Source organism: Pongo pygmaeus, chromosome 11, assembly GCF_028885625.2.
Source record: "Pongo pygmaeus isolate AG05252 chromosome 11, NHGRI_mPonPyg2-v2.0_pri, whole genome shotgun sequence".
NCBI lineage: Eukaryota > Metazoa > Chordata > Mammalia > Primates > Hominidae > Pongo > Pongo pygmaeus.
The window spans coordinates 77670512-77685186 of NC_072384.2; the positions used below are offsets into that span (position 1 = coordinate 77670512).

General features: G+C 37.0%; 1 protein-coding gene across 2 annotated transcripts in view; it reads right to left on the bottom strand.

Moving 5' to 3' along the window:
• The window catches only part of PDE11A (phosphodiesterase 11A), a 466208-nt gene that overhangs the window by 394234 nt on the left and 57299 nt on the right, over positions 1-14675 (bottom strand). For both annotated transcript variants that reach the window (XM_054478305.1, XM_054478303.1), the window contains exon 2: positions 10301-10459. In XM_054478305.1, coding sequence (XP_054334280.1) covers positions 10301-10459 — 159 coding nt within the window. The remainder of the gene's footprint in view (positions 1-10300; positions 10460-14675) is intronic.

Consider the following 14675-nt stretch of genomic DNA (forward strand, 5'->3'; position numbering starts at 1 on the left):
CTTTGAAGAATTATTTAAAGCATGATAAAATACTGTGTGTACTACTTTATGCAAATTTTTAAAACATACCTTTATTTGTAGGTAAAAATAAATAAATATAGGTAAATAAACCAAGAATTTAACAGTATTATCTCTGAAAGTTAGGATTATGGGTGATACTAATTTTTCCTTTTTTTGTATTTTTCAAATTTTCTATAATAAGCTCATATTACTTTTAAAATTAGGAAATAATCTTATCACCAAAGAAAACGAAAAAAAATCCAAGAAAGGCAGAGATACCCAATTCAAAGACAGACAAATATACTTGGATTCTATTAAATTTTACTTTTCATCAGAAAGGAATTTAATTTTTAAAAATTCAAATTCAAGTATTTCAGCATTCTAAGATGAAAAGAAGCAACCCTGCTCTTTTATTCAAATAATGCTAAACTAGTTATTCAAAGAAGACCGTTATCCATCTTAATTTGAAATCTCCAGTAAATAACAATTCACCACATCCCATTCTAGTTCTTTAATAACAATTTTGCCTGCCAACAAATTTATTTCTAATCTACAGTTGCAAATTGTTCTCTCCTGTCCAAGTCCTGAATAAATCAGAGAAGAGTTTATAAGACAGTTCTTTGTCATTTTGCACTTTTAGAAGTGGCTTAACTAAAATACTGTTTCAAGTCCTGCCAGCGTTAAGAGCTATGGATGTATCTATCAGTCCCTTAATATCAGAACGCACCGAGCTCTCCTTACCCCCCAAACTTTTCCTCCTAGATGTGCCAGAGTCCTGTCTGTTCAGCACTGTGATGCATATCTACAGCCTGGCTATGTCAGGTTATTATCATCCAGTCTCTTAACTTCCCCAGTTCAGGGGATGGCAAACTGAAATTGTGATTACAACTTAATACTGATAAGAAGATACAACAAAAAGTTACTTAAGGTGAACATAATAATAAGACAATACTTTCTTGAACTTCAAGTTTTAGTGCCTAAGGCAGCCTAGAGGGGTTTCCACATACTCTGCAGGATCTAGGTAAGGTAGTTTGCAGTTACCAGGAACATGAAAAATAAATGAACTCAGTAACTGAGTTGAGTCCCCTTTACTCCAGGTGTTCACAGTTTACATGAACACCTGGAGTAAAGGGGAAAAAAAGAAAGATTCTGTTGAAAAGTCAGTCACAATTTATCATAGTTATTTTGAGCCACAGCTCTGGATCAAATCTTGCTTCCTAGTGAAATATCCTACTTTACTGCTAGTCCTTTTGATATTACCTAGACTAATTAAGCACATTCGTATAAATAAAAGCTACAGAAAAAAATTGAATAATCTAAATTATGAAAATTACATATCCTGGCCAGACAAGGTGGCTCACGCCTGTAATCCCAGCACTCTGGGAGGCCGAGGGGAGAAGTGCTTGAGCCCAAGAGTTCAAGACCAGCGTGGGCACCATAGCGAGCCCCCTCTCTTAAAAAAATTATGTATCTAATCACTACTTGGAATTACATTATATACTTATATATTTACTTTGTTTGTTGTCTGTTTTTTATCACTAGAATGTAAACTCTGAGAGGGCAAGAATTTTTGTCTGCCTAATTCATCAGTTTAACTTCAGCATTTGGAATCGTGTCTCAAACATAATACTGTCTACTAAGTAGAAACGCAATAAATAGTGAATGAATGAATAGTTCTTCCACACAAATGGAACACTATATAGCTATTAAAAATAGTATGCAGATCAATGATCATGGAAAGTCCTCCACATTCAGCACGGTAACAGTAACAGCCCTATAACTTACTAAGTTCATTTATTTTTCATGTTCCTGATAACTGCAAACTACCTTATGTACATCCTGCAGAGTATGTGGAAAGAAACAGAAAGAAGGATGTTGCAACTATGCATTTATCATTTCCTTGGTAGCTCTTAGAAACATAAAAAGAGGAGCTAAGGAAGCAGGAAATTACAAATGCCAGTATATTAGCAATCAAGAAGACACTGGAATTTCTGCTGCAAGAGGCCTGTAAATCTACATGCATACCAAGCATTATCTGCATTTTGAATTTAAAAATACACTATGTAGGTATCATCCTTCATTTTGTTCAATTATTGTGTTACTGATTTCCTTAAATTCCTTAATATTTAATCATTATATATTTTCTCAATAAATGTTAGTCAAAATTCAACTGCAATCTTTTGGGGACACCTGGAAAAAAATGTTAAACTATAAAATATTAGGAAACACTATTAAAGACAAACAATAATCACTTTTGGAATAGTGCCTACTTAGGTCTGAGATGACAGAATTTGGCTTAAGCCTTGAAAGAAAGGTGGAAATGAGAATTCCATTAATAGGTAAGAATATAAGGAAAAGTATGGGAGTGGGAAGCCCAAGACAAAATCAGGGACAGGGTAGACCAGTTTTTGTTGAATGTTAACCCCTAAGCTGGACCCTGGCAGGCAGATTTGCCTTTTTACCCTAAAGTCAAGAAGAGGAAAAGACCAGAGCCATGACACCATGGCAATATTGCTCCAATAGAAAAAAAATCCCTGAAGTTTAACCTGAGTTCTGGCAGGTACTGTGTTGGTAATAGTTTTCCCATAAATCTTGGTTGTTGTTGTTTTTTTAAGTTTATTTCCAGCCCTGAAAGAACAAAATTATTAAACAAAGTCATAAAATACAGCAGTTAATGTCAATGTATAACAACTAAATAATTGAATGGGATTAAATTAAAAATAAATGGCATTATAAAATTTGAAGACTACAGAAAAGACTAACTACTTTCACTTAATTCCATTTCTATCAAAACAAGGGGGGGGGGGGGGAAGCCAATGCATTCCAACCAAAGATGTTGAATTCCAAACATACCTGTTTCTCTTAATAAAGAATGAAAGTATGCTTGCCAGTATTATACATTTCTTTCTGCCTCTGTCTTGGCAGCATTTTAGAAGAGTGAATGAGAAAGACTTCAGTTCTTTCAAGGCCAGGCCAATGCTTGCTTCTTCCTTGTAACTCCAACTTCGTCTACCACAGCATCTTTGCCAGAGTGTTCAATAAATTTTATTTCCATTATTTTATTCCCACTACATCTATGTTAAGATTCAATTGTAAGAAGAGAAGTGAATGTTTTTTATTGATAAGGCAGGAAGGTTTTCAGAAAAATGAGCAAAATAATTAATGAAACATTTTTGGAGAACTTAATGGTCTCTGTTTTCAATATAATTCTTGATTTCATTTTTCTCTGAATTATATTGGCCTTCTAAAGCTATCACTGAATTACAGAAACTGGTTTATTTTTGGTAGAAAGCTGCAGTGCCACTTGAGTTCCAGATTTTAAAATTCTTTGTAAACAGTTGGATGGATTATGATACAGAAGAATCTTGGTTGTTTTTGAACCACTCAGTCAGATATAGTCGAGTGAACACATAAAACACAAACAAATTGGTGAACAAATTATAGTTTCACAGTGATCATATGAAGCCTGGCTAACAGCTTTTAAAAGACAAATAGTGCAGTGAGTAGATCATTTAAATATAGATAAAATATTGGAATTAATGAGTTATGGGATTCAATTCAAATTATTCCAGGACTGAAGTCTTATTGATCAAATATAACGAAATCATGAGCCATCTGCCAGGACTTTTAAAACCTTTTTGCTAACAACCGACTTTTAATTATTATTTTTATTTATTTATTTATTTATTTATTTATTTTTTGAGACGGAGTCTCTCCCTGTCACCCAGGCTGGAGTGTAATGGCACGATCTTGGCTCACTGCAACCTCTGCCTCCTGGGTTCAAGCAATTCTCCTGCCTCAGCCTCCCAAGTAGCTGAGATTACAGACATGCGCCACCACACCCGGCTAAATTTTTTTTGTGTCTTTACAGAGACAGAGTTTCACCATGTTGGCCAGGCTGGTCTCGAACTCCTGACCTTGTGATCTGCCTGCCTCGGCCTCCCAAAGTGCTGGAATTACAGGTGTGAGCCATCTCACCTGGCCTTAATTATAGTTTTATTTCAACAGATTCAAAAATCTAACTTAGTTGAAATGTAGGCAGAAAAGGAAAAAATCAAATGAAATGAGAACACAAAGGGTATTTTTTAATAATTAGTTAATTCTTTTTTTAGCATTTGTGTATCTTTTATAAAGACAATGGTGAATTAATATGGAACATAAAAAGTTGCCTGGCAGAGTTGTTGTAATACCACTATTCATGTACATAACAATATTTTTTAAAAATATTCAAAAAGTACCTTTGAAAAGTACCTTCTGTGGAAACTATTCATAAGATGACAGAAGAAATCTGTCTTTGCTCCCATGAAATTGACTTTATTAAGCTGATTAGTTGTTTGAGGGTTGGCTATTATAGTAGTACTATAGCTTGCAGCCATGTCTAAAGGTAATCTAATTTTTAAAAAAAATCAGTTCTATGCCAGTCAAATCCCATGCAGGTCATACATGTGTGAGCTGCATTCAGTCTTCTGGAGCCATCAATTTGTTGCCCCTTCTCAGCATGATGCAGTCAATATTCCCCTCCTCACTACAGTAAATTTAAATACCTTGTGCACCCCTGACATCTCAAGAATCCTAAACATTCTCCTTACACTATTAGAAATGTGAGGCTAGGAGTTTATAAAATTCTCCCTATTATCTGGCTGTGAGTCTCAGGCCTGTTGCTGATAACAAAACTCCAGCTTCTGCAGAGACTCATTAGCATCATTCAGGCACCATCCTCAACACCAGTTGGCAGGGCGGCATCATCAGTAACAAGCTACTGGAACACAGCCAGCCCCTCAGCAACCAAGCTCAAGTTGGCTGCATCCCAGCTCTATGGGGTGGCAGAACATGTTGGCATGAAGGAGAGCAGCAGGGTAACCAAACACTCCGAATCATGAGCTGAAGAGAGGTGACCAAGGCTAAAGAAACCTACAGAGATTAGCCAAAGAAGAACTTCAAGCCACAACTGCTAATACATTGGCTGTTGGAAAGTACCTGCAATAAACATATCATACTTTATGGAACACTGCAATATGAAATGACACTTTTAGGGCAGAGGTATAGGAACCTGGGAAGGCAGATAAGAGCCCTTGCTCATTTCCATTTCCCAGGTTCATGCTGGTGTGCCCACACATCTTAATAGATCACAAATGTTTGCTCCTATCCAGGTCTCATTATTTTCTTCTTCAAAATAATACCTTCCTTCACTCACCCAGGAATAACAAAGTAATGACTTAATTGAATGCAAAGAGTCTAGTCATACCACCTAAATCAGCTAGTTTATACATATTGCTGAAAAATAGGAATATTTGTTTGAAACCCACAAAGTGAACCAGAAAATTCCAATCATTTCTCCTGCATGGTCTGCCTTCGTGTGTACTTTCAACATGAATTATCAAACTAGTAATTTGTCAGTATGGAACTTAAATAATTAATATGTGAATATAGTAGGCTATATTTCATACAAACTCCCACCACTGCTGATAAAATTATTGCTAATTATCCAAGAACTGTAAAGAGCATGAAGATCTTAAAGTCATTAAAAGGGAAACTTTCAGGCAGAGGCTGGATGACTATCTGTCAGGTAAAGTTTCCTGCATTGGATGAAGGAAAAGGTGGCAGGGAACGGACTTGGTGATTTTTCCAGTCTCTTCTACTACAGGGTATATGTATTACATGATGTAGCACAGCCACTGAATTATAGGTATAGAATTTCCAAGAAACACAATATAGTGGTCCTATGTACAATTATGTTAGGTACATAAATAGCCCAGAAATGAGTATACCACATTTAATTTGTAATTTCTCTCAGTCAAATGATTTACTGATTTCCATATTACAAAATGTTTTGAAATTATACAGAACATAACTTATAGTCTCTAGATGTTGACATTTTATGATATCACGACATACAAATCATATTATGCTAATGTGCAACAAATTTACCACTATTCATGTGAATGATGACATGGCAGTTATGTGTATAAAATAAAATTACGAACAGGGTTCAAATTACTTTAGTCTGGCTTTGAAATATATGGTGAACTTTCATGAGGCTCATTTATTGACAATAAGTGCTACCCTAAGCACTTTACATCTATTATCTATTTTACTCCACACAACAACCCTGTGATGGAGGTTCTGAGGCTAGAGAGATGCAGCCACTTGCTGAAGGTCACTCAGTTAATAAGCAGCAGAGCAAAGACTTGAACCTGCCTTGGAGACTTTCTAACTCCAGAGCCTCTCACCTAACACTCACGACATGGCTTCCTTTTTGCTTCCTTGTTTTCTTACTTGTAGGCAACATTGAAATTACTTTGGTTGCTGCAGTATATGCTATTGAATGTGGTAGAAGGTTTTCTGAAGTCTGCTTGGCTGACCAAGGAAAACTAATTTGAGTTTTAAAATGTGACATGAACGAAGTTGGCAGAGCTCTGAGAAATTAGGTACGCATACTGATACCATTGTAAATGGGATCAATATTTCCAAAAGCTATCTACAACATGGAATGAGAGCTATAAAACTTTTCTTGCCCTTTGAGTCAGTAATTTCAGTCTTTGGAATATACCCTCAAGGAAATAACACCAAAGAAAAACGTAATTTGTTCAAGATGTTCATTCAGGGGCTATTTGTATTAGTGAAACACAGAGGAAAAAATCCAAATTCTCACTAATAGGACAGTGACTAAGCAAACTAGGCTCTGTAGAAAAAGAAAAGAAGAAAATTTTATGATCTCCCAAAATGACAAACGTAGAATATATTCGTATGTGGATGCATATGTCAGAAATAACTGGGTTAAAACGTAGAATTTAAATTAGTACATATAAGGATAACCTTGTACAACCAAGTAAAAGAGTATGTGCATTAATAAGGCAAGAGATTCATGAACTTATAAAGAAATATATCCCCCTTTTAATTGGAGAAATCCCAATAAGGGAGGAGCAACTGGCATATAGATTGCATTTAATAAAAATTTGTCTTTAAATGAGGACAAACACAGGCTATTTATCCATCCCATGCTATAACAACGAAGACAGCCACCATCTCTTGCATTTGGAACACTCAAAGGGGAGTGCACAAGTTTTACGGTGAAAAAAATAGACTTTAGGTATGTTCTGAGTGGAGGTTGTTGGCATGGGGAAGCTGAAGGCAGGGTAACTAGAAGCACGGCATTTTAGGTAATGAGTTCAGGGAATATAGTTGGCTTTTCTCTCAGTGGCTCTGAGTTATAAGTATGCAGAGATGGAGGGCGTGATGAGATAAAAAAAAAAAAAGGGAAGGTGGCAGTCATTGACCAAATCCTGGCCGTGCTAGGCTGATGGCTACAGAGACTGTGATTTGGCCTTCTAAGCTGCCTGCTGAAGAGAATGTGGGTCTGTCATTATGTGTGGACTGGTCATTGTCCATTTGTATACCCAATCTCTCATATAGAATACCAGTTTATAATTTTATAAAAGGTTGTAACTCAGAAACAGCCAGATGGAAGAGATACATAGGGCGAGATATAGGGGAAGAGGTGCAGAGCTTCTGATCCTTCTCTGGGTGTGCCACCTTCCCAGCTACCACCATTCAGCAACCTGGGAGGTCCACTTGATATGAATGTATAGACTTAAATTAGACAAAGGTAATTTTTAAACTGAGACCTGACTGACATACACATGATACCTCACATGTATTCACGTGCTGTCAGGAAAAGCTAATCAATCGCCCATGAGAACCTACTAAATCCTAAGTTCTCTTCCAAGTTCTTTCCCCGGATTCTCTCATTTAATCTCCCTACAGCCCTGTGAGATAAGTTAAGTGTTACTATCACCCCTCTTCTAAGAGGAGAATATTGTGGCCCAGAGAAGCTAAATAACTTGCCCAAGGTTACTGAGGCCATGGCAGAGATGTAATTTCAACCCAAATAGACTCATCATATGGCCAGTACTGCCATTATACTTTGCTGTCTTCCCTTATTTGGAAGAAATACTTTCCCGTGAATCACTTCTAGATTTTGTCTTCTGCTTTTCTCCTTCACCTTTTCTGTTTGGTTTGCGATATATAGGAAGGATCCTTTCAGGAAATAACAATAACCATATGCAGAAGTTGTTGAGATAAAATACTCTCCAGCTGGTGCCACCTGCATGAACACAATCTACCTGCACTAACTGGTAGGACTTCTTACAAGAAGCAAAACTAGAGTAGAGTTTTCAAGTCAGGTGTGGGAATTGTAGAGGCTGGAAGATAAAATGCCACTGTGGCACATGGGATAACTACAGAAGAGAAAAATATATCATTTCAAGCTAGAAAATACTCAGATAAGGCTGAATCTAAGAAAAAAGTTGCTTGAGGATAAGTGACAAATTAAGAAGAATACTTTAAAACTCATAGGGAAAATATTAGTTTAATTATTTTAAAAAATTGTATTTTACACTTGCCTAGTTTCTTGTATTTTGCAAAGTATTTCTCCTTGACGATCTTATCTAATTCTCCTGCTATAGAGTGGTGAATAGTATAGTTGACAGATGAGAAAACTTCAGGTCAGAGATAAGTGTGAGCTGTGCATCCAAGCAGCTGCCTGTCATTAGCTGAGCTGGGACTCAGTCCCAGGCTCTCATTCTTAACAGAACTAAACATTGACGCTGTTCAAGAAAGGTACAGAGTCCTGTGCAAATCTTCCCTTTAAATTATTCACAGCTCATGAAGCTCTATCTCACAGGTACAAGTCCATTAAGAAAAGTCCAGAAAACAAATCTAACATAAATGGAATCAAAGATAAGAATAAATATATAATGAGTTCCTTTTAAATGAAGGCAGCAGAGCAAAGGCAGGACTACCATCTGTGTACAAACTAAACTGTTAGGGGGATGGCATGGGTATGTAGTGGTTATGTTTGGAAAGACGCAAAACCCAAATCCTTCTATCTAAATCTGTGTAAGAGGCACATCATCTCAGGACTCTGCCATCTATGATACAAAATGCACAAAATGAAATTTCTGCTTTATCTTACATTCCATGGAAATATCTTTATTGGAATAAAGTGGCCTACATTTACATTCACTTCTAAACAACGTCCTCTCCTTCTCATCTGTTTCTGTCTGATGGAGGCCTATTTTTGCTTCAGAGGACAGATCAAATACCGCCTCTTCCAGGAAGCCTTTTCAGATCCAAGTGAGAACAAGCCTCTCTTTCCTAGGCGCCCCCAGCCTGTCTGAGAACAACTTGCTGATGATTCTTGTCTCCTGCCTTGTGTAGCTCCTGGATGACATAACATGATTGGGATTTATCTTTGTGCTTCCTAGGATCCCAATACAAGTACCTCATACCCCATAGCATTTTACTTCATTGTAAGAAATCTTTTGAGGTCCTATCATGCTCTATGAATTCATAAACCTTTAAGGAGAGTTGGGCCATCTCAATTCCACTATAAAAATGACCTCAATCAAGGACTGTCTTCACTTAAAAACCTTCTTGTTTCCTTACAATCATATTTCATGTTGACCTTCTGTGCCAGAACATTTGCATTAATTTAATGCATTTATAATTAGCATTGGCAAATAACAAACCCACATCCAGAAGGTTAAATTATAAAGTGTTTTTTAATTAAATAGGAATATGAGAGTCATCAAACTTAAACAAACTAATTTGAGATTAGCTTTTAGCACAAATTTTATAAATATTCAACCAGATTTTATTCAATATAAAGGTAGAAGCTTCAAAGCCAGAACTTCAGTTCTTTGAGGACTCTCTCTTTTAATATAAGCTGGTAAATAAACTACTAGTGAAAGAACTTAAAATTTCAGAGTAAAAAGTACATTACTTCCACCAAGGTCAATTACTCTTCAGGGACAAAAGTAATGTTCTTTTTATTAGCAATTTGGAATAATAATTAAATAACATTCGTTTTTATTGAGATTTTTATATAAGAACTGAGAAAACAATTCTTCGTTGTAGTTATAAAAATATAGGAGAAAGTGCTGAGTTTCTGAAACACAGCAATCTTCCTATATTTTCTATCTTCCCTTAGGCCATGTGTGGTGGAGTTGTGATCCTTATCTTACTTATAAGGAAGATAAAGACCAGGGAACAACAACAATGCTACCAAGGCTTATAATGAAAAGCAAGCTACCAAAAAGATTAAGTAATTATTTCAATTTTACCACATTCTATGAAATATTGAAAAACTCCCATTTCATTTTGTATACCATGAGAAAAGCTCTTTGATCCATGAATGGGCTAATCCAACAGCTATTCACATAATTCCTGTCTTTTAAAGGAGAATAGCAATCAATGACCAAGAAGAAAAGTACAACTCACAAAAGGCATGAAATCTTACTTTTTCATCATCTTCAGTAAATGGAGCTCCTTCAGGAGTCTTATTTATCGCTTGGGCCACACCAATAATCTCACCATCACTGCTTCGGATAGGCATGCACAATAATGATTTTGTCTTGTATCCAGTTAGCTTGTCGATTTCATCATTGAATCGTCGATCCTAAAAGTAAGACAAAGAAAGCATTAACTGCATGTGCATTGTTGTCAGGGAGAAGGAGAGTAGTACACATCAGGTATCATATTTCTGTATATGATACCTTATCACTGGGAACTAGCCCCATGGATTTTTAATCACAATAACAGATTTGACTTCATTTTTATTCACCAAAGGAATATAAATTCAAATAAGTCAACACCATAGTTGTTTGCCATAGTAAATGAAGAGAGAGACTTTAAGCCCAACTGCAACACATCAAAATTGGGGAAACGTGTTTTTAAGGAAAGCCTATAGTATGCAATTTATGAAAACGTGTTATTTCAAAAAGACAGGATATGAAATGTCATATAAGAAACTTACATGAGAAATACATACTAAACACTGTAAAAAATTGTTCAATATAGAACTTCTTTATTTCTGGCCAAAATGATCCTGTGAAAAAAGAATCTATGAGTACATAATGATATTTTGAAATCCTCCCAAAAAGATGTGGGGTATGGGGAGATAAAAGACTTCTCTATAGAATGCCAGCTAAAATATATAAAATAAATGATAAAATTATATAATATGTATTTTGCAACTACCAATATAATTATGTTTACAAGCAAGGGTCATTAAGTATGCTAATACCACTGGGTGAAAACTGTTTAACTTAAACAGTACAGTCTCACAGTCTCAAAGTGCCACACCTAAAGATTCCTTATTACAAAGGTAAAAGGTGTCTTTGTAGTGAGTAAATCTGGTGAACCCTACCTCAAACAAGTAAACTTAGCATCACTCTTAAGAAGAAAAATTAACACCATGTGCCTCCTGATATAATGCAATGGGAAGGACACAACATCACCAAGAATACAGTGTTCTTGTCAAATGTGTAACGTGAATCTAATTATTCAGGAAATGAAAATTAAGAAACGTAGAGATCATCAGTCATTCTATCAGAAACCTAACCCTGGATGCTTAAAAAATGTCAAGATCATGAAAGACAAAAAAAAATTTTTTTAAATAAATATAAATTTAAACCATGGGAGCTATACCAATTTAAAGAAGACTGAAGAGGCCTGAAATCCAAATAAAATATGTGATCCTTTACTAGAAATTCCGAAAATTCCACAAAGGATATTTCTGGAGGGACAATTGGAGAAAGTTAAGTCAAATAGTTGTATCATTATAAACTTTCTTAGGTATGATACTAGTGTTGTAATTATGCAGGAGAATGTCCTTATTCTTAGGATATACATGCTAGAGTATTTGGGGAGTGAAATATCATAATACCTTCAACTCACTTTCAAGGAAGGAAGGAATGGATGGAAGGAGGGAGGGAGAGAAGGGAAGGAGAGAGAAAAAGGAGGGTGGAAGGAACAAAAAGAAAAAGATTGACTCCTGAGTAACTGTGACTAAAAATGCTCCAAGGTAGATGGTAAACTGGATCCAGTCTGATGATAAACTATTTCAAGTCAGGGGTTGGAGTGAGGCTTCTTCCTGTACCTTCTGCACACCCCTGTTAAAGGAGGCTTAAAAGACAAAAACAAAGCACTGGTGCCTATGCTATGCTATTCTCGCTCTGTCACCCAGGCTGGAATGCAGTCATTTGATCTTGGCTCACTGCAACCTCCACCTCCCAGGTTCAAGCGATTCTCCTGCCTCAGCCTCCCAAGTAGCTGGGACTACAGATGCGAGCCATCATGCCTGGCTAATTTTTTTTTTTTTTTTGCATTTTAGTAGAGATGGGGTTTCACCATATTGGCCAAGGTGGTCTCGAACTCCTGACCGCAGGTGATCCACTCGCCTTGGCCTCCCAAAGTATTGGAATTACAGGCGTGAGCCCCAGTGCCTGGCCAGGAGTCTTTAAATGCCATTATGAGGCCTGGTTCTGGTCTGGTGATCCATGGAGGCCACCCTAAACCCCAGACAGAGGAGAATCCAATTAAAGAGAGGGAAATCAAAACTCAAAGCCAAATATCCTGCTCAAAACAAGTATGTGACCAAACTTTCAGAAAATCAGCAATCTGTATTAATTATTTTTAAATTTCTCTGAGGAACTACTACATGTCAGGCTATGGGCTAGGTGGAAGTCGCAATTAAGTAGGTGAGGCAGACATTGTATAGATGTATATTTATATATTGTGGTAAGTGTTACTGAGAAAAAAGCAAAATGCATGAGAGAGACTGAATATGAAGGACTTATTTTTATAGGGATCAAGGAAGTTCTTCTGAAAACAGAACAAGTAAGCTGAGACTTCAATCATGAGTAAGAATTTTCCAGGCAAAGAGTGGTGGAAAGAACTTTCCAGGAAGATGAACCAATACATATAAGGTCCTGAAGCAGGAAAAAGCTTAATAAGTTCCAAAAAGTCAAAGGTCAATGTGGCTAGAGTACAGGGAGACAAAGAGAGTGAAAGAGGGAGGCAGTGACCAAATGGTGCCAAGTCTCACAGGCCTAGAAAGAGTTATATTTAATCCCAAATGCAATGGAAAACCTTTGAAGATCTTGAAGCAGAAGAATAGCATTGGCCACTATTTAGCACTTAGATTCTCTGCAATTATCTTACCAGTTTACTTGTTCTCCTCCCAACTAAAATATAAAATCTAAGAGAGCAGAGATTTTGTCTCTCTTATTTACTGCTTCATCCTGGCATGCATATTATACATGCACAATAATATTTTTTAAATAATTTATTATTTTGAAAAGATTGCATTGCAATTATGCAGAATATAGAAAAGTTGTTAAGGCCCTAAGGCTCCACATACCACTCTTTGGCATATACGTAGAGACATTTTTCCAAATATATAGAAGAGAGGTACGCAAATGTTCACTGCAACATCAATTATGAAAATTAAAAATGTGAAGCCATTTGAATGTTGATCAAGAGAAAAATATGATCTTGTGGTTTGGTAGTGTATTATACAATTTAAATGAATAAATTAGAGCTACCTGTATCAACATGAACAAATGTCAAAAACATAATGTTAAGTGAAACAAACAAGCAGCAGTCTGATACCATCTATATAATACCACAATACTTAAAAATAATACTAAATATCGTTTATGGATTCAAATCTGTAGCAAAACTATAAAAGCATGTAAGGGAATAATAAACATTAAATTTATATTAGTGATTACCTGTGGAGAGGAAGGAAGGAAGTGGCATCAGGGAGAAGCATAGAGGAGGCTTCAACTACAACAAGAAAGCTTATTTCTTTAGAAAAACAATTCAGGGGGGCCAGGCGCGGTGGATCACGTCTGTAATCTCAGCATGTTGGGAGGCTGAGGCCGGCAGATCAAGAAGTCAGGAGTTCGAGACCAGCCTGGCCAGCATGGTGAAACCCTGTCTCTACTAAAAATATAAAAAATTAGCCGGGCGTGGTGCCTGGTGCCTGTAGTTCCAGCTACTCAGGAGGCTGAGGCAGGAGAATTGCTTGAACCCAGGAGGCGGAGGTTGCAGTGAGCCAAGATCACACCACTTCACTCCAGCCTGGGCGAGTGAGACTCCGTCTCAAAAAAAAGAAAGAAAGAAAAACAATTCAGCAGCAAGATGGTGGTTCTCTGGAGGTTAAGTGTAATCTGTGGCACCCAAGGAAGCTGATCTCTGTTGCTTTGAACCCCACTGGTCAGACCTGTCATGTCTCAGCACATCCCTAGGGCCGACCTACCCCAGGATGGTGGGGAGCACAGCACGTTCACCTGCCCCCCAGCCGCCATTCTGTTCCCAAGGCTGTGTCTGTCCACTGGACTGGTGACGGGGTTGTCAGTGTTTAGCTCCAGTGTTTAGCTCCTGCTTCCAGCTGCTGCTTTGAATCCTTGCTCTGCGATGGACTACTCCCTGGCTACAGCCCTCACTCTCCTTAGTCACTAGGACCTTGAACAAGTTGTTTCAAACTATGTCTATGGAGACATATTACGGAAAGCTGCCAAGGCAGGCCTTTTGGCACACTTGACTTTAACTTGGCACACTTGACTTTAACCTTTGCTGGGCTTTGTGATTTCAACTATCATGATGGGGTCATCTGGAAAGCTGTTGCCATGCTGTGGAAGCTCTGACCTTTTAGACTTAACACCTTAAAAAGTAATTCTTAACAACTTGAAAGCTACTTCTCTTTGCCTCTGCTCTGCCATGCCATTCCACTAACAATAAAAAGGAAGTAACAGATAAGTTCATTGTTGAGAAAAAACTCTTTGGTGCAATCATAGCTCACTTTCAGCATCCAAAGTCCTGGGCTC